The 21,014-nt window shown below is 49.8% G+C and overlaps 1 protein-coding gene across 1 annotated transcript in view; it reads right to left on the bottom strand.

The window, feature by feature from the left end:
• Window positions 1–8,231, bottom strand: part of LOC149337770 (uncharacterized) — a 44,399-nt gene extending 36,168 nt beyond the window's left edge. Inside the window, exon 1 of the mRNA XM_089554945.1 lies at window positions 8,108–8,231. Coding sequence (XP_089411071.1) covers window positions 8,108–8,204 — 97 coding nt within the window. The 5' untranslated portion in view covers window positions 8,205–8,231. The remainder of the gene's footprint in view (window positions 1–8,107) is intronic.
• Between the last annotated feature and the right edge of the window lie 12,783 nt (window positions 8,232–21,014).

Here is a 21,014-nt window from a genome sequence, read left to right as displayed (position 1 = left end):
TGGCATAGGTTCTAGGAATATATGGGGAGAGTAATTAGTAGACTTCGCAGTTATAAATAGTTTCCGGATCATGAGTGCCTTCTTCCGCAAACGAGAAAAAAAGGAAGTTGTCTTGTAAGAGCCCCAATGGTGAGACAAAAAATAAAATAGACTTCACACTGCGCGCTCACCCTGGCATTGTAGAGGGTGTGGAGGTCCTCAGAAGGTCCGTTGTAGCGACCACAGAACAGCAATATCTTGTATTAGCTTTGATTTTAAGAGAGAATGGAGCAAACTAGTGAATAGGAAGTCCACTAACGCGAGAAGAATTCAGGATTTCGCTCCAGAACAGATTGTCCGCTTTAACATAAGAAGACGACAGTAATGTTGAAACAATGAATGATAATCTCACAGCTATCCATACGGAGTGCGCCTTGGAAGTAGGCGGTAGGATGGTTCGACAGGATAACAGGCAGCTATCTCGAAACGAAATATCTGATTAAGAAACGCCAAAGCATGAGACGTCTAGCTCCACAGACAGATTAGATGCAGAAGGTGCATTAGATGCAGAAGCAGAAGGTTTTAAAGAGGGCTTATAAATTAAAAGGAAGTGATGTCAGTATTTCAGAGGACTTTTCTGAGGAAGTACGTAGAAAGAGAAAGTTTCTATGGCAGTTCGCAAAATCACGTGAACAAAGTGGCGACAAGATCAGCCTCAGGTATGACACTCTTATTATAAACGGCGAGAAGTACTTGTTTGATGATAATACAAATGAGGTCGTACCGATAGTAGGTGATAAGGCCAGTGCTACAAGGGAGGTAGGAGCGGTTGAGTGACGGTGTCGGCGTAATGCAACGCTTATTTCCTTTCTCGTAATTAACTGCCGTAGCATTAAAAACAAGGTTGATGAATTTGCAGCTCTAATTGATATGGTGAAGCCGTCCGTTATTCTCGGCACTGAATCATGGTTAGCAAATGAAATTGCAGATGGTGAAGTATTCCCAGATCGTTTTAAATGTTATAGAAAGGACAGACACTTGCATGGAGGAGGTGTATATATTCTTGTGGATGCTTCAATTTCTTCTTACCAAATAAATGTTGCCGATGAATGTGAAGCTGTATGGTGTAAACTGGTGCTTAATAACAACAAAGTTATAACTGTGTGTTCGTTCTACCGCCCGCCTGATTCATCAGTTGATGTGTTTGCGCAGCTGGCGGGGACAGTTGACGCAATTCAAACAGATTTTATGGTGATCGGAGGTGATTTCAATCTGCCTAGCATTAACTGGACTCATCAACCTCACTTCCTGTCCTTTACGAGTCGCTCCTGCCAAGAACTGATCAACTTGGTTGAACTTTATGCATTGCGTCAAACGGTTCTGGAACCGACACGTGGGGATCACATCCTAGATTTGTTGTTCACAAATCAACCTGAATTCGTCAATTCCACTCAGGTGCTACCTGGAATAAGCGATCACAGTGCTGTGCTTTGTGAAATGAAAGTTGAACATGTAAGGAGCGCTGGTACAGTACATAGGCGAGTATATAACTATGAAAAAGCAAACGTAAGGGAGATAAACGAAGAGTTGAATAAGTACCGATCGATCTTTGAAACGCATGCCGATAACTCTGGAGTGGTTGAACTATGGTCTAGATTTAAGGATAAGATGTTTGAACTGAGGCAGTGCTTTGTTCCGGCATGGATATTAACGAAGAGGAGGAGTAAAAGCAAACCATGGTTTACTCGGGAGCTACGCAGTATTACGCGCAAAAGGCAACGTGTTTACGTTAAATTTAAAGGAAATCCGACGCGTGAAAATTGGTTCAAGCTTCAGGAAATTGCCGGAAGAATGAAAGTTGCTGTTGCAGCTGCAAAGAATTCGTTTGGCATTTCAATGGAGACGAAATTAAAAGAAAATCCAAAGGAATTTTGGAAACATGTAAAGAGAAATGGAAAAGACTCTGTAACTATACCACCTCTTGTTTCTGGTGACACCTTTGTTGAGGATGATGCACAAAAAGCTGAGTTCTTTAATAAATATTTCAGCTCTGTTTTCAGCTCTGAAATCGAACATGCTGATATGAATACCCCGAGTTTCCAGCCAGTGGCGAGTGTTATGGATGATGTTGTGATCAGCATCAACGGTATACAGTCTCTGTTGCAGAATCTGAAGATTGCTAAGGCTGGTTGTCCTGATGACTTGCCAAACAAATTCTACAAACTGTGTGCTGAGTCGGTTGCACCCTACTTAAAGATAATTTTTGAAAAATCGCTTGAAGAATCCTGCCTTCCAGATGACTGGAAAATTGCAAGTGTTGTGCCAATCTACAAATCTGGCCCTCGCAACACTGTATCAAATTATAGACCGGTATCTCTAACTTCAGTTGCGTGCAAGACACTCGAACATATTTTGTTCACCAGTATAGCAGCACATATGGACGCACATTCATTGTTTAATACTCGTCAGCATGGTTTTCGAAGGGGCCTGTCGTGTACTACGCAGCTGACTGAATTTGCGCACGATTTGGCTGAGGCACTGGACAGGCGACTTAGCGTGGACTGCGTGTTTTTGGACTTTAAAAAGGCCTTTGATACCGTGACGCACTCTTTACTAATTCAAAAAATGTCTTTTTACAATATTAGCCCTCAAGTGGTATCATGGGTAAAAGATTACCTATGTTTACGGCAGCAGTTTGTGGTTATGAATGGCGCCGAGTCTCAAAGAGTGCACGTTGTGTCTGGTGTTCCCCAGGGCTCCGTGTTAGGACCACTATTGTTCCTGCTCTACGTGAATGACATTGGTGAAGGAATAGTATCTCAAATGCGGTTATTTGCGGATGACTGCGTTCTTTATAGTGTTGTCACTAGTGATCGAGATGCGGAAATGTTCCAAGAAGATTTGAACAGAATCTCAGAGTGGTGCGTTAAATGGAATATGAATTTGAATTTGTCCAAGACAAGACTGTCCATATGAAGTTTACAAGAAAGAAAAACCCTGATGTGTATTCATATGTTATTAGGAACACAATGTTAGAACAGGTATTCGAATTTAAATACCTAGGCGTTTATTTTACTCCTGATTTGAGCTGGCGCCGTCACGTCGATTATATCTCTGCTAAAGCATGCAGAAACTTGGGATTTCTTCGCCGAAATGCAAGCACTTTTCCACTGTCATGTCGTGACATTTTATTCAACACTTATGTCAGGTCGGTTCTGGACTACGCGTGCACTGTCTGGGACCCGCCTACTGCTAGAGATAAAGATAAGTTGGAGAGGGTGCAGAACATTGCCTCTCGTTTCGTGTCTGGCACACGCGGGGCTCGTTACAGTGCATCGCGTACGAAGGATGCACTCAACTGGGAATTGCTTGACACGCGCCGAAAGAAGTTGCGTCTGAAGCTGTTTCATGCTGTTTATTATTCAACTGTTCGGGTTGAACGCGAAAGGTATGTGCAGGAGCCTTTTTATAGATCCAACCGTGTTGACCATGTTTTTAAAGTCCGCGAATTTGCGGCAAAAACTGAATTGTTTAAAATGTCTTTCTTTCCGAAAACCATTAGAGAATGGAACAGACTACCGAGCGATGTTGTGAGTGTGACATCAAATGATGCGTTCTTTCGTTCTTTAATGATGTGATGCGATTGTGATGTGTTCTTTTGAAGTGAGATGTACATGGTGAAAGTTTTGTGCTTGTAACTCTGCCTGCGAGCGGAGGTGTCATGTGTGCTTCTTTGTTGTACATTCCCCCCCCACTGTAATGCCACGGCGCTGTGGGTTCCTTACTAAATAAATAAATAAATAGATCTAGCAGAGCTATCGAAGTTAAAAAATAAAACCAAGGTAGGCTACATAAGGAACTTTAATACGGAGAGAATCGAGCATGCTCTAAAGCAGGGGTTCTCAAACTGGGTTCCGCGGAACACAGGGGTTCCGCGGGCTGTCTTCTTGTGTTCCGCGAGAACCCTCACCGGCCCTGACCCGGCAGCTGATATGAGGCTGGCTTTGAGTGCTATTGAGCCATGCTTTGACTTGCTCTTAAAAGGGAAGCAGTACCACCCATCACATTAGTATTTGTATTAATCTGTGCAATAAACATTTAACTTTTGCAACTCTCTCTTTGCAAAAATGCACTCGACAACATTGCTGGTATGTGAAAGCAGGGGGGGGGGGGGGTTCCCTGGAACTTATTGAAGGCTTTTGGGGTTCCTCCAAGCAAAAAAGTTTGAGAACCCCTGCTCTAAAGAATAGAGCTAGCCTAAAAGCGGTGAAGAACGACTAGACACAGGTAAAAACTAGATCTATGCTTTAAGAGACAAAGAGGACCATGCCATTAGCAATCTGGGTAAAATAGTTAAAATAGCCGAAGAGTTCTACACACATCTATACAGTAGCCAATGCAAACAGAACATTAATGAGAGACACTAGCGCACAGCAATGGGACATCCCGCCAATAACGAAAGAGGAAGTAAAGAAAGCCTTCGGAGCATTGCAAAGGGGAAAAGCAGCTGGTGAGGATCAGGTAGCAGCCCGCAGTGCCTTGTGACCTCGACCGTACCACAAGCTTGGAAGAACGCTAACATTATCTTAATTCATAAGAAAGGAGACGTCAACGACTTGAAGAATTATAAACCGATCAGCTTACTGTCCATTGCCTACAAGGCATTTACTACGGTAATCACTTATAGACTCCGGACAACCTTAGACTTCTATGAACCAACTGATCAGGCAGGCTTTCGGAAAGATGTTAGAAAAATACGTGGAATATAACCAATCACAATATACAGCTTGAGTATATGAAGCACACAGAAGAGGAGGACACGATACAGGCGCTTCTTCTACTCAAGCTATGCACCAACTTGCCCCAGAACATGTTAGTAATAATAATAATAATAAAAATAATAATAATATATTTTATTGCACATAATAATAATAATAGTAGTAATAATAATAATAATAATAATAACCATTGTTATTATTATTTTCATCGCCATACAGCGTTGGTGATGCAATTCCTATATATATAAGTTTCATTTAGGATGAAAAATCACTTGACTAAGTGCAAGCCTAAGCTGCCATGCAGGCAGTGCAGAATCACGGTGTAAAAGAGTGTTAGGTGAAAATATTGGAAGATGTTTATAACGACTGCACAGCTACCACAGTCTCCCATAATGTCAGCAATAAAATGCCCATATGGAAAGGTGTTAAGCAGGGAGACATGATCTAGCCAGTGCCATCTGTTTACAGTAGGAATTTCGGTGCCTGAAATGCGAACAGTTGGGAATAAGAGTTAATGGAGGTTGCCTAAGTAATCTGTCATTCGCTGATGAGATTGCCTCGCTGAGTCACTCAGGACATAAACTGCAAAGCACGATCAATGAGCTAGAAATGCAGAGCAGAACGGTTGGGCTCAAAATTAACATGCCGAAAACCAAAGTAATGTTCAACAGCCTAGCAAGGGAACAGCAGTTCGCAATTGGTAGCCATGTGCTGGAAGTAGTAAAAGAACATGTCTATTTAGGGCAGGTGGTGACAGCTGATCCAGATCTTGAGAGGGAAATAACTAGAATAATAAGAATGGAGCGGAGCGCATACGGCACGTCCTCTCAGATCATTAATGGCAGACTGTCGCTCAAGAGAAAAGCACAGAACAACTGTATCTTACCGGTTCTCACATATGTGGCACCAACGTGGAGGCTAACAAAGAGGGTTCCGCTTAGAGATGCAAAATTTCAAGAAATATTGAATGACATGAAAAAAACCATTCTTTTCAGGGTTTTTTTCATGAAAAATTGGAAATTTTGCGAAACGTGTCAAACAGATTTATTTGCAACAGCACAACGATCAATAATAATGCTCCGAAGTTCACTCGAATATGCAGTTATAGATGTCATATTGTGAAACTAACTTCATGTTCTGTTGCACCGAGAAGATAAATAATGATTTGCACTTCAGGCGAATATAGAGATATAAATATCATATTTGTGGAACGAACTTCTTGTTCTGTTCCACCGAGAAGGAGCACATGAAAACTGATCTGTAAGTCACTCCATATCGGACTCAGTCACTGCCGCTGGATGCGGCACTACGCGCAGCAGCATGGATTGAAGTTGTGTCCACAGCTAGGTTCGACTCCACATACACAAGCTTTCGAACGCGTTCGCCTGAAAGCCTGTTGCGAATCCTTGGTCGCACGTTTCCGAAATGTGACCAGTTTCGTTCGCAGCTGGAGGTTGATTGTGGTATCTGCAGCAGTCGGCAAGCCAGAGTAGTTAGCGGCTGGTTGGTGCAAAGGCCTTGCCACCAAGTAAATGGGGCCACGTGCTTCGCTGAGTCTCAGACCTTTGTCCTGGATCAAATTCCTGCTGATGTCCTGTACTCTGCTACGTTAGAAATCAAGAAGTTAGGCTTGTATATGGCTAAAACCACTTACGTGCACAGCAGCATATGGTATTTATGCCGTGTGTGTCGCGCTGTAGCATTTGCAGCCATTTTGTTCTACTTCAGCCGTGAGTTCAAGTATTAGTGTGGTTTTAAGTCAAGCCTGGATGTGCCTGGCCTTCAACCCGCGTACTCGCAGCACGAACGTTTTAAAATCACTACCTGGAACCGGCAATGACGACTGCTCTCCAATCGTTCAATGATGCACACTGTAATGGCTTTCTAAGCAAAACAAAAACCCCTAAACTGAAAGCAAGCAATCATAAATCCTTGAAATTGCATTGTGAAATTTTCGATGTTTCTTTCCATTTTCTCTCGTCTGAAAAAAACGAAAAAAACCAGTTTTTTTCCAAAATTGCAGTGTTTTTTTCAGGCCTTCGCATCTCTAGTTCCGCTTAAGCTAAGGACAACGCAGCGAGCTATGGAAAGAAATAAAAAATGGCTGAGGCTTAGCTAAGGTTAAGCCTAGTCAGATGCGAAGCATATTGATGGCTAGGCTTGGTAAAGTTCCTCGCTTTGTTCTTCAGTTGTTGTAGAAAGTTGTCGCCGAGCCGCATATTGAGCACGCGGCTTAGCCAGACGTTCATCCCGCTCTTCATCGGTCTCTGTGGCACGCTGAAGCTTTCGCTTCTCGTTCAAATCAGCCCTGCTTCTAGGCAGCATCCCAACACCTGGCCGCCTCGTAAGTGCCCGGAGAGCGAGGCAAGCTCAGCTTTATACCGCTGCTGTAGCGTCACGTGGTCAGCTGCAGCGCTTCTGATGTGGAGCCTCCACCGCCGCGGCCGACTGCGCGAGCCGGCAGCCCATTTCTCATCTGCTGTGACGTCATGTTGTCATGTGGTCAGCCGCCGCGCCTCTGATATGGAGCCTCCACCGCCGTGGCCGACCGCGCGAGCCGGCAGGCCATCTCTCTTCTGCTGTGACGTCATGTTGTCACGTGGTGTCACGTGGTCAAGCTAAACGTCACGTGGTCACGTGGTCAGTGGTAGCTGCACCGCCGCGCTCGACGGGCTGTAGTGTAGCTCTAGTAATATGCTTCGCATAAAATGATAGGTGCAACGTTAAGAGATCGGAAGCGGGCGGAGTTAGTGAGTTAAAAAACTCGGGTTATTGAAATCCTAGTCGATATCAAGAGGAAGAATTGGGCTTTGGCAGGACATGTAATGCAAAGGCAAGACAACAGCTGGTCCTTAAGGGTAACGGAGTGGATTCCAAGAGAAGGCAGGGGTCGGCAGAAAGTTAGGTGGGTAGATGAGATTAAGAAGTCTGCGGACATACGCAGGCTGTTACTGGCAAATAACTGGGTTAATTGGAAATACATAGGGGAGGCCTTTGCGCTGCAGTGTGCGCATTCCTGCTGCTGCTGATGATGATGAATCAAATTCTAGAGGTACAAATATGCTTGGGGAGGACATGCGATGCGAAGGCAAGATCACCGGTCCTTACGGGTGACGGAGTGGATTCCAAGAAAACGCAAGCTTAACATGGGGCGGCAAACAGTCAGGTAGACGGAGGATGAGACTAAGAAATTTGCAGGGATATGGTGGCCGCAGCTGGCAAAGGACACGGTTAATTGGAGAGATACGGGTGGGGCCTTTGTCCTGCTGTTGGCGTAATCAGGGTAATGATGAGAACACTGACGAAGCAAGTCACGCTGGTAAAAATTTAGAATGGAAAATGACACTTACTGAATTTTTCTTCGCACGGATCAAATATTTCCGCATCTTTACCAAGAAGGAAACTCTTCTCCGGTGTTGCACTCGGGAAAAACATTGCGACAAGCATGAACAAGATAATGCTTCTGTACGAGGGTTTCCTATGCGCCATGACTGGGTTGCTGCAAAAAGTTAAAGATAATCCGTATTACTACTGCGGTAACCCGAGCTCAAATCATGTCATTGCATTTTTGAAAAAAACTGCTTTTGCGCTCAAAACGGGCTATGCTTGCGTCTACCAGCGGACAATGCAGATGTGTGCCATAGAGAGATGAATTTTATTTGCATCCTCTTTCAGTCTGTGTGGTGTCTTACGTGACGTTATTTTGTCTATTTAAGTGGAGGTTGTTTATTATATACTTTTTTTAAATTTTCGGCCTCATTGTGATTCTTTGCTACTGCAAACAATTTCCTTCACATAGCTAAGGCTATATTACTTCGATTTGTTTGATGGTTTCTGGAATGTTCGCATCGATTTTTTAAGAAAACAGTGCCCTAGTCTTGCTCATCTCCGTTTCTAGTGCGTTACTTTTGCTTTCACTGCCTAAAACCCAGAGCTTTACGCAGACTGACGGCCGGCGATGACCTTGTCAGTCTATCAGACCACTTTTAATGTTCCCGACGCTGGCTGCAAAGAATATACAATATTCTCTTCTGGAGATCACCTCGTGGCCTCGCTGGAACTCCACTTCATGCATTCCTGCAGAGGCCAACTCCCGAAAGACACGGCACAACTTAAAATGGTTCCTTGCCATTTACCGGTAGCTTCATCACATTGAAATGATCTAACACGCAGCACCAAACCAGTGACCTTACTGAACACGAAGTGGCATTGCCTCTGAAGCAAACGAGCACTTACTGGTGGAGTGACGACTGTTTGGTTCTTTTCATCAACTCGGCTGGCGCTGGAGTCCGGTTTCACTGCGGTGCGGCTTGAAATCGCTAAAGAAGTGAACGCTAAGCTCTTCTCCCAACTGTAGTGCTCCGTCGATCCGTCATGTTCTAGGCAAACAATATTTCATCATAGGAATGTTTGCCCACTGCGCAATGTGTATACAAAAGGGAGAAAATATGCAAACAGAGATAGCCAGTGTGTGTGCACTTCTGTTTTCAGGTGCCGATGACCAAACAATGCGCCACGTTTTCCTGCACTCATCCATCGTACGGCGATGACGTCGACGCACGGATAACGGCTCAGCCAAACATGTAGACTTTTGATATTTTATATCGTCTGCAACGTCCAACTGCTACACACGGTATATGCGATTCGTCGGATTCAAGGACATCTAAATAGTTTCGACCACATGGAATCATTTAACTTTCACTGACATCGTCCAACACAGGAACGATTTTGCACATTACTGCCATTGACATACTGTCGCCGCATCTTGGATTGGAGCTCGCTTCCTGTGCCAGAGCATCCCAACGCCATGGCCACTAAGTCGGAATCCCGGCTGCTGTGGACTCCTACGAGTATGATTTATTAAATTTTCGACGCACTGCTTTTGGCCTCACGCATGAGGCTGTTGCGGGAAAGGAAACCAAGATGCGCAATTAGTTTCTCTTGGAGAAATGAGACATCACCAAAAAAAACAGTTACAATAATAGAAACATAAAAATAACATAAGAAAACAAGTCGACATCACGACATTGACTGCATTGAAGCCATATGAAAAGTATCTAAACATTTGCAGTTGACATCTTTCGGCAGAAGTTTAGAATTTCTGACGGTCTGGAAGAGAAGGAAAATTTAAGCTTTTTACTCTGAAATCTGTATTCGTAGAAAAGGCTTACTATATTTTGTTCTTGAATCAGCAGGTTTTATAAACGTCATGTAGTTGTGTTATTCAATCTTAGATGCGTGGTTTAGAAGAACAAAAAGAAATTGAAGACACAGGAATATAAGCCTTATTTTGAGTGCTGGGAAGAACAGCTTTGTGGAAAAGTTCTGTAGGGGATTCGCAGCAACGGCACTTGTTGTAAATGAATATTATCGCTTTCCGCTGAAAACTTATCAGTTGTGCAATACACTTTTTAACAGACGAAAACAAACAGACGACGCTGTAGTTGACATCCTGAACATGGAGCGCTGACAGACGAGGGACGAAAGAAAGACGAGACACACAGGGCGCTGAACTAGCAACTTTAAATTCGAAGGATGGTGATCCGCAGGTTTTATACAGCACCCAAAAAGCCACTTATTGTAGGGCACTGGCTTTTTTGGTGCAGTATAACATGTGCGCATCGTCTGTCAGCGCTGTACGTTCAGGATGTCAAACCAACTTGCCCAGCAACACAGCCTGTTGTATTCGATTTGTAATATGGGCTTGTTGGTTTGCTGCATGACTAGAGGGAGCAGCGCGAAATGATGGGGATGAACACTGAAGCTAAGAGAACAGGTGCCGTAATACCAAGAATAAAAATATCCTAATCGCTCTCAATGAATTGTCCGTAGTTCGGCGCCTGTCCTGTCAGCTTCTGCGTTCGTCCTCAAATTTTCGCACATCTCGCTCTAGCTGTGCTGCATTCAACTACAAGGGAATGCATGAGAGGTAAGCTAATGACATGGTGTGAGGTGAAGCCGATTTTAGGGGAAAAAAAGTGCGGGCAGTGCTTTGGATGTTGCACTCGAAATATTCCCGTTCAATTTTAAGTCCGATGATATTGCCACGTATCATTGCAGTGTGTGTTCGTTCACGCTCAAGGCAGCAGGAAAGGGTCGTTATCACTTTTGTCCGTGGCGCGAGAAGCGACCAGACTAATCTCGATTGTTCGCAGCCATGAAAGGCTGCATCTAGGTTTTTCCAGATTACCGTAGATGATCTTGACCTGTTATCTGGAAGTTTCCTTGCCGGCTTTAAATTGAGCGATGCCGCGAGCGGCGGACATTCATAGTTCGACGACCGACGAGCACGTTTGTTGCTTACGCCGCCGCCGAGTGATTCAGTTATTTTGCGGGCGCAAGTAAGCCCAAATAAAGAGCCCTCTGAGTCATCAACCGCAGGACCTGAGTCCAGTCCACCGCGCTAGCCGACGCCTGCAAGGGGACGCACCAGAGTTCGGGAATCTGCCAGACCCTACCCGGAAGCGGAAGCCAGCCGCAACGTCTACCATGAGCTTGCCGCAGACGACGACTCCAATCATTCTTCAGCAGCCCCGGGTGCCACCAACCTTCGACGCTTCGCCTGGCGCCGACCCCGAAGAATGGCTGGAGCAGTTCGACCGTGTGGCTATCTTCAAGAACTGGGACGATACCACGAAACTTAGGTACGTCTTCTTCGCCTTGGAGGGACCAGCAAAAGTCTGGTTTGAGAATGAGGAAGCTAACCTCACGAACTGGGAAACCTTCAAAGAGCAGCTTCTAAAGACCTTCACGAACGTCTTGCGAAGGAGAGAGCCCAGCAGCTGCTACAGTCTCGCATACAACACCCAAACGAGACCGTTGCTGTGTACACTGAGGAAATGAAGCGCCTCTTACGGCGTGCCGACGCGAGCATGAAGGAAGAAGAGAAGGTGAAGTTGCTTATGCGAGGAGTTAAAGAGCAACTATTTGCCGGCCTCGTTCGCAACCCACCGAAAACCGTCGCGGAATTCGTAGAAGAGGCATCCACAATGGAGAAAACTCTTGACGCCCGAGCCCGCCAGTATGACCGCCAGCAGCGCTTTTTGTCAGCAAGCTGCATAGACACCGCTAACAACGATAACCTGCGGGAGGTTATACGTGAAGTGTTGCGAGAGGAGCTCCGACAGTTGCTGCCAACGGGAACGCAGCCGCAACTTTCATCTCTCACTGACGTCATCCGGGATGAGGTTAAACAGGCCTTGGGTGTGACGCCGACACCCACGCAGCCTCTGCAGCCCCCAGTCATGACTTACGCCGCAGCTGTGCGCCGTCCTGCACCTCGACGACGGGACCCAAGCCCCTATCGCCCTCAGCCAGCTGCGTTGGACCGCCGCCCACTCGCCCCAACCCACCCATCCTACGAGCGACGCGCGCAGCCGAGGAATGCGACGAGTGGAGAACTCCCGACCAGCGCCGCCCACTAAGCTTCCACTGTGGCGAAGCCGGTCACGTCCTCCGGCACTGCACATACAGAAGACTGGGCATCCGAGGGTTCTCTTACGACGCCCCACGACCCCGACCCGGCCAGCGACCAGCCGAAATCGACGAGTTTTTACGTCGGGAAGAATACTCATCGCCGAGCCGCCTATCACGTTCCCCGTCGCCATCATCCCCGCGCTTTGTTTCTCCTAGCCGAGGTTACGCCGTGCGTGGACGCTCCCCAAGCCCCCGAAGGTTAAACTAAATAAAGCAGCCTCTGGAGGTGAGGTTGCTTCTAAGCGCAATGACAAAGATCCTCCATCGGTGAGTACTCAAGGCCATGCCTCAACTACGACGACAACACCGACGACGACAACACCAACGACCACAACACCGACGATCACAACACCGACGACGACGACACCGACGACGACGCGGCCAGACTTGAAGCTTTTACCGCTGCCCAGTGAAGTAAAGTCGCAGTACGCCACCGCAGCCTCACTACTCGACGAAGCCGAGATCGGACACCGAAGACAACGTACAATACGAGAACGCGAACAAGTGACCTTGAAGTTACTTTCGACGGTCACGCGGTTACTGCCTTGGTGGGCACGGGAGCTGACTACACTGTCATGAGTGACCCATTCGCTGTCCGACTCAGGAAGGTAACAACAACCTGGGATGGCCCGCTGATACGCACCGCAGGTGGCAACCTGATTACGCCGTCAGGACGCTGCACCGCGAGAGTTACTGTAAATGGGAGGACCTATGCGACAACCTTCCTGATCCTACAGCAATGCTCGAGAGACGTGATTTTGGGAATGGACTTCCTGAACGAACATCGGGCGATCATCGACCTTCGATCTAAGTCGATCAAGCTTTCCACGGAAAAGGCCATACCTGTTGCGACGGGCGCGACTCATCACGTTGCCTTAAACGTCCTCGATGAAGCATTGAGCGTGCCGCCCCGATCAAGTGTTCTCGTCGGCATAGGTACTGGAGACATCGAAAATGCCGAAGGCGTTATCGAGGGGAACACCCAGTTACTCCTGGATCGAGGACTGGGCGTCGCGAGGGGAGTCGCCGAAATCCGAAATGGCCAAGCCCAGGTGTTGCTAACCAACTTCACAGAAGAATACCGGCATCTAAACAAAGGTACGACGATCGCTTTCCTCGACGAGCTGGCAGACATCAGAGACATATTTGCCCTACCCGACCAACCCGCAGAACCATCTGACCAAGGCCATCAACCCACGTTCGACATCAACCCGGCATTACCCCGGAGCAGACAAGACCAAATACGCAGTCTTCTTCAAAGGTACACCGATTGCTTCTCATCAGCATCGAATGTGCGACGAACCCGGCTTGCCAAGCACCCAATTGTCACAGACGAACACGCACGACCACTCCGACAGAGCCCCTACCGCGTATCGCCGCTAGAACGCCAAGCTATCCGCAAGCAAGTTGAGGAAATGCTTCGTGACGACGTCATACAGCCATCGAGGAGCCCCTGGGCAGCACCGGTCGTCCTAGTGAAAAAGAAAGACGGCACCCTTCGCTTTTGCGTAGATTACCGCCGCTGAACAACATTACGAAGAAGGATGTCTACCCCCTCCCCCGCATCGACGATACACTGGACCGGCTGTGCAACGCTAAGTACTTCTCATCGATGGACCTGAAGAGCGGCTACTGGCAAATTGAAGTCGACGAAAGAGATCGCGAGAAGACTGCGTTCATCACGCCAGACGGACTCTTCGAGTTCAAGGTGATGCCATTCGGCCTCTGCTCTGCCCCAGCGACGTTCCAGCGAGTAATGGATACGGTGCTCGCAGGCTTGAAGTGGCAGATTTGCCTAGTCTACTTAGATGACGTTGTTGTCTTCTCCTCAAGCTTTGAAGACCACCTCAGAAGGCTTCGGATAGTGCTGGAAACGATCAAGTCTTCAGGCCTGACACTGAAACCAGAGAAGTGCCACTTCGCCTACGAGGAGCTGCTGTTCCTTGGTCACGTCGTAAGCAAGGATGGAGTTCGCCGAGACCCCCAGAAGACGGCTGCGATCGCAGAGTTTCCACAGCCTAATGACAAGAAGGCTATACGCAGATTCCTTGGACTGTGCGCTTATTACCGACGATTCGTCAAAAACTTTTCGCGCATCGCTGAACCTTTGACTCAACTTACCAAGGCTGACGTGCATTTTAAATGGGAAACACCACAACAGGAAGCTTTCAACGAGCTGAAGCGCCGCTTACAGTCCCCTCCTGTGCTCGGGCACTTTGATGAAAACGCCGAAACCGAAGTTCATGCCGATGCAAGCGGGGTGGGCTTAGGAGCGGTCCTCGTTCAGAAAAATGGCAGACAGGAGAAAGTTATCGCGTACGCTAGCCGTTCACTGTCGAGAGCCGAAGCCAACTATTCGACGACAGAGAAAGAATGTCTCGCCATTATTTGGGCCACGTCCAAATTTCGCCCCTACCTATACGGACGACCATTCAAGGTTGTGAGCGATCACCATGCTCTGTGCTGGCTGGCCAATTTGAAAGATCCCTCCGGCCGCCTTGCTCGTTGGAGCCTGCGTCTTCAAGAATTCGACATAACTGTAGTCTACAAATCTGGCCGCAAGCATTCCGATGCAGACTGCTTGTCACGAGCTCCTGTCGACGCAGCACCCGAAGAGGAAGACGACGACGCTTTCTTAGGACCGGTAAGCGCCAGCAGTTTCGCGCAGCAGCAGCACTCGGATCCTGACTTGCAAAGCCTAGTTGATTATCTGAAAGGCAAGACCGCATCGCTTCCCCGAGGGTTCAAGCGGCAACTGTTGTCCTTCGTCCTTCACAATAATGTCCTCCTGAAGAAGAACTTCGCGCCGAACAGTACAGTGCATCTTCTTGTCGTGCCCAAAAATCTCAGGCAAGAAATTATGCAGGCATGTCATGATGAGCCGTCTGCAGGACATCTCGGGATTGCTCGTACGTTGCACCGCATCCAGGAGACGTACTATTGGCCACGGCTAGCTACCGACGTTTCCCATTACGTGAAAACGTGCCGTGAGTGTCAGCGACGCAAAACGCCTCCGACTAGACCAGCCGGACTCCTGAACCCCATACCACCGCCAACTAAGCCCTTTCAGCAAATAGGGATGGACCTCCTCGGCCCCTTTCCGACCTCTTCATCAGGAAACAAGTGGATCATCGTGGCCACCGACTACATGAGCCGCTACGCCGAAGCAAAAGCGTCGCCTAGTGGTACCGCAACAGAAGTCGCAAAATTTTTTGTCGAACAGATTCTCCTGCGACACGGCACCCCGGAAGTGCTCATAACAGACAGAGGAACGGCGTTTACAGCGGAGCGGACGCAAGCCATTTTAAATACAGCCAGACAAGCCATCGGAGGACCACTGCCTATCATCCACAAACCAACGGACTCACAGAGCGTCTGAACAAGACCATCGCAGACATGCTCTCCATGTACATCGACGCCGAACACAAGACGTGGGACTCGATTCTGCCTACGTGATCTTCGCTTATAATACTGCCGTCCAGGAGACAACCAGGTTTACCCCATTCCAGCTGGTATACGGCAGGAAGCCCACGGCAACACTCGACGCAATGCTCCCGCACGTTTCTGACGAAGACAACCTCGACGTCGCCGCCTACCTTCATCGCGCCGAGGAAGCCCGAAGACTTGCGCGGCTTCGCATTCAAGACCAGCAGCACACCGACGCCCGGCGCTACAATCTGCGCCGACGAGACACGCATTACAAGCCAGGTGATCGTGTTTGGATATGGACGCCAGTCCACCGCCGTGGATTGAGCGAAAAGTTGCTGCGACGCTACTTTGGCCCGTACAAGGTTCTCCGTCGGATCGGTGACCTCGACTACGAAGTCATCCCCGACGGCACGACAGCATCTCAGCGACGCCGCAGACGCCCGGAAGTCGTACATGTCGCACGCCTGAAGCCATATTATGAACGCTAAATGACTGGAAGTTTTCATTGTCCGTGTTTATTTTCATTTTAAAGCATCGAGACGATGCTTCTTTGGAAGGGGGGTAATGCCACGTATCATTGCAGTGTGTGTTCGTTCACGCTCAAGGCAGCAGGAAAGGGTCGTTATCACTTTTGTTCGTGGCGCGAGAAGCGACCAGACTAATCTCGATTGTTCGCAGCCATGAAAGGCTGCATCTAGGTTTTTCCAGATAACCGTAGATGATCTTGACCTGTTATCTGGAAGTTTCCTTGCCGGCTTTAAATTGAGCGATGCCGCGAGCGGCGGACATTCATAGTTCGACGACCGACGAGCACGCTTGTTTCTTACGCCGCCGCCGAGTGATTCAGTTATTTTGCGGGCGCAAGTCAGTCCAAATAAAGAGCTTCGTTTCCAAGACTGGCTGGTGTCTTCCTGACCACTGGACTGCCATCACTACAACGTGACAATATTACAGCACCGAAGTGTTTTTGCTCATTTACACTTGCAATGAAGAAGGCAGAGCGCCAGCACCAACGACGACGAAGCGATTTGTGCGTCCTCCGATTCCGGCGGCCGCGCGCGTGGAGAGCTCGAGCTCGCTCTTGGTTCTGTTCTGGTGCCGCCGCTACTCGAACAGCCTGTGCCATCGTTTCGCTGCCAGTCCTTCGAACTTGCCAATAAACCCCTCTTCATTTGGTGGAGCGTGCGGGTTCGCCTAGTACACTACCAACGTGGAGCTCTGCAGCCGCACAATTCCGATGGCGACGACCAACGAAAGCCAGCAGCCAGCAGTCCCATTGCAGCCCGTCATTTGCTCCGGTGCCGTCCGGCAGAGAGACCCCGTCGTTTTCAACGGACACTGCGACCAGGATGTAGAGGATTGGCTGGCTTCGTATGAGCGGGTGAGCCGTCACAACAACTGGGATGACCGCATGAAACTAAACAACGTAATATTTTACCTGAGCGACGTCGCGAATCTCTGGTTTCGCAATCACGAGGCTGATATTCCAACATGGGCTACTTTCAAGACAACGTTTGCCGAAGTTTTTGGCCGTCCCGCCGTGCGTAAACTTCGCGCTGAGCAATGCTTGCGCGCTCGTGTTCAGTGTGCGGGTGAAAGTTTCACCGCCTACATCGAAGATGTGGTCGATCTATGCAAGCGTGTCGACCCGTCTATGCTTGAGGCCGACAAGATCAACCATATTATGAAGGGTATCGACGACGACGCTTTCCATATGCTGGTGGCCAAAAGTCCCACAACCGTCGCCTCCGTGTACAACCTGTGCCAGAGCTTCGACGAGTTGCGCAAGCAGCGACTTAACGCTCGTCGCCCGCCCGCACCTGCTGAGTCCATCTCCGGCCTGGCCGTCAATAGTGACCTTTTGGATCACATCAAAGACTTCGTGCGTCATGAGGTGGCCCGGCAGCTTTCGCTCCTCTCTGGCGCGCACTCTACGCCCCACACCCTGACCCCTGAGATACGGCAGACTATAGCACAGGAGGTAGCCGATGCGCTTCCCGTTCGTCGGCAGCCGGCTCCGGCTCCGGCTCCTCTGGCTCCTGAAGTCAACCTCCTCTCGATGCAGACCGCCCCCGTCGCTGCACCTTTGAGCTGCGGCGCTCCTATTGCTACGCCGCCTGCCCCTATGCGTGCGCCTCTCACGTATGCCGAAGCCGTCGCCCTACGACCGCAACCGCTGGCCTTTCCATACGTCCGGACAACGCCGCCTACACCTCGTGCTCCCCGGCTCCGACCGGCGCCTACTTCCTACAGTTCTTGGCGCACTGCTGACAACCGGCCGATTTGTTACACGTGCGGTCTCCCAGGCCACGTCGCCCGCCACTGTCGTCAGGTTCTGGCTGCGCCTGTGCCCGCTGTGCCGAACTACTACCCGTCTCGCGCCGCTCGCACACCTTCTGGGCTACCTGGGGAGGCTTTTGCTGACCACTTGCCACGCCGGCCCCACGTCCCTTCTGATCGGTCACCTTCCCCTCGTCGTCGGTCCTTGTCACCTATGCGGCGTCGTAACATGACCGACAACCCGGAAAACTAGGAGGCCGCAGTTCTTGGGGCACGAACTGCGCACACTTCGACCTGCTCAAGACCTCGCCTTTCACCACCGAACTTTTTAGACGTGTTAGTTGACGGCATTCGAGCACTTGCGCTTGTGGACACTGGTGCTGCCGTTTCCGTGATAGCCGAAAACTTCTGCCGTTCACTTCGTAAAGTCACCACTTCTACTTCTGGACTCTCTCTTTGCACCGCTAGCGCCGAGCCCATTCATCCTTCTGCCGCTTGCACGGCACGTGTCGTCATCGCGGACGTTTTATATGTCGTCGAATTTTTAGTGCTCAGCTCTTGCTCCCATGACCTCATCCTTGGCTGGGATTTTCTATCCCATCACCATGCCGTCATAGACTGTGCCCGTGCTCACGTCTCCTTTTCCATGCTCTGCGATGCGCCCGTCGACGAACAGCCGCCTTGCTCTGGTGCCAAATGCGTTGTCGCCGCCGACACCGATGTTCCCCCCGGAAGTGCCGTGCTCGTTCCCCTTTCCTCAATTTCTGGTTCTTGCGAGCCTGTACTCTTCGCCCCTTCGCCTATCTTTGCTTCTCGCCGACACCTTCCTCTTCCGTTTGCCGTCGTCGACATGCGCCAAGGTGCCGCCGAGATCGTCGTCTCGAATCCCTCACCCTCTGGGTTCAGGTTGCTCCGTGGAGAGTGCCTTGGACATGTTGAACCCGTTGACCTGACCGCACCCTTCGACGATGATGCTCTTTCCGAAAGTATACCAATCGCCGCCCTCACGCTGCCTAACGCTACCTGCGACCCGCTGTCCTCGGCGATTTTTCACCGCTCAGTTGCCAGCGACCTCGACCCACCTCACCGCGAGCAGCTCCTCGCCCTGCTTCACAAGTTCCGCTCATCATTCGACCACCAGACAACTTCCCTGGGCCGCGCGACCACTATCGTCTACCGCATCGATACCGGAACTCATGCCCCTCTACGCCAGCGGCCCTATCGTGTGTCGCCTCCGGAGCGCCGCGTCATCGCTGAGCAGGTTGATGACATGCTGCAGCGCGGCGTTATTCAGCCCTCTTCTAGTCCTTGGTCGTCTCCCGTCGTGCTGGTCAAAAAGAAGGATGGTTCGATTCGATTTTGCGTTGACTACCGCCGCCTGAACAAAATTACGCGCAAGGACGTCTACCCGCTACCACGTATTGACGACGCCCTCGACTGTTTGCAAGGAGCCGAGTTCTTCTCTTCCTTGGATCTCCGATCCGGCTATTGGCAAGTGCCCATGGCTGACTCTGACCGCCCTAAAACCGGTTTCGTCACACCTGACGGCCTTTATGAGTTTACCGTCATGCCATTCGGACTCTGCAACGCTCCCGCTACGTTTGAGAGAATGATGGACAATATCTTGCGTGGACTAAAGTGGAATATTTGCCTATGCTACCTAGACGATGTTGTCGTTTTTTCGCCCGATTTTCCGACTCATCTCACGCGGTTGCACAAGGTACTGACCTGTCTCACCGGCGCCGGTCTCCAACTGAACCTCAAGAAATGCCGATTTGGCGCCCGCCAGCTGACCATACTCGGCCACGTTGTCTCCAAGGATGGCGTCCTGCCCGATCCAGAGAAGCTACGTGCTGTCACGCACTTTCCCAAGCCGACTTCTGTTAAAGAGCTGCGAAGCTTCGTGGGCCTGTGCTCGTATTTCCGCCGTTTTGTGCGCAACTTCGCCTCTATCATTGCGCCGCTTACAAAGCTTTTGAATGGTCCCACCAAGCTATCTGCTTGGAACTCAACCTGCGACGATGCTTTCAATACGCTCCGTCGTCTTCTGACTTCACCACCGATCCTTCGCCATTACGATCCCAGCGCGCCTACTGAGCTCCACACCGACGCCAGCGGCATCGGCCTCGGGGCAGTCCTTGCGCAGCGTAAACCGGGCTTTTCCGAATACGTTGTTGCTTACGCCAGCCGTGCACTCACCAAAGCGGAAGCCAATTACACTGTTACAGAAAAGAGTGCCTCGCCATAGTGTGGGCGTTTAACAAAATTTCGTCCCTACTTATACGGCCGCCCCTGGACGTTGTTACTGATCACCATGCCCTTGCTGGTTGTCTACACTGCAAGACCCTTCTGGACGCCTCGGTCGCTGGGCCCTTCGTCTGCAGGAATATGACATTAACGTTGTGTATCGGTCGGGCCGCAAACATTCCGACGCTGACGCCTTGTCGCGCTCACCTTTGCCATCTGCGCCCGTTTCGTCCATATCCGACTCGACGCTGGCCGCTCTCACCGCCACGGATCTCCCTTTCGAACAACGACGAGACCCATGGATTTCTTCGCTCCTCGACCTCCTCAGCGCACCGTCTACGGCTTCGTTCCCTCGGTCACTTCATCGTCAAGCTTGCCATTTCACAATTCGAGACTCTCTACTGTATCGCCGCAACTATCGCCCGGATGGCCGCAAATGGCTCTTGGTCATCCCTCGCCACCTTCGCTCTGATGTTTGTATGCATCACCATGCCGACCCACAATGTGCACATGCTGGATTGCTGAAAACCTACGAGCGTCTGCGTCAGCGATACTACTGGCGCGGAATGTACACTTTTGTCCGCCGCTATATACGCTCGTGCACTGCCTGTCAGCAGCGGAAATCACCTCCTCGTCTTTCCGCCGGCCCGTTACAGCCATTGCCTTGCCCAGCTCGTCCCTTCGATCGCGTGGGCATCGACCTGTATGGTCCGCTCCCGTGCACGCCTGCCGGGAATCGCTGGATTATCGTAGCCGTGGACCACCTCACAAGATACGCGGAGACGGCCGCCCTGCCCTCGGCTACTGCTCGCGACGTCGCATCCT

This window comes from Amblyomma mixtum, chromosome 7, assembly GCF_055824585.1.
Source record: "Amblyomma mixtum isolate Tamu chromosome 7, ASM5582458v1, whole genome shotgun sequence".
Taxonomy (NCBI): domain Eukaryota; kingdom Metazoa; phylum Arthropoda; class Arachnida; order Ixodida; family Ixodidae; genus Amblyomma; species Amblyomma mixtum.
The sequence above is the reverse complement of the archived record's forward strand: the minus strand, read 5'-3'. Positions and strand labels throughout refer to the sequence as shown.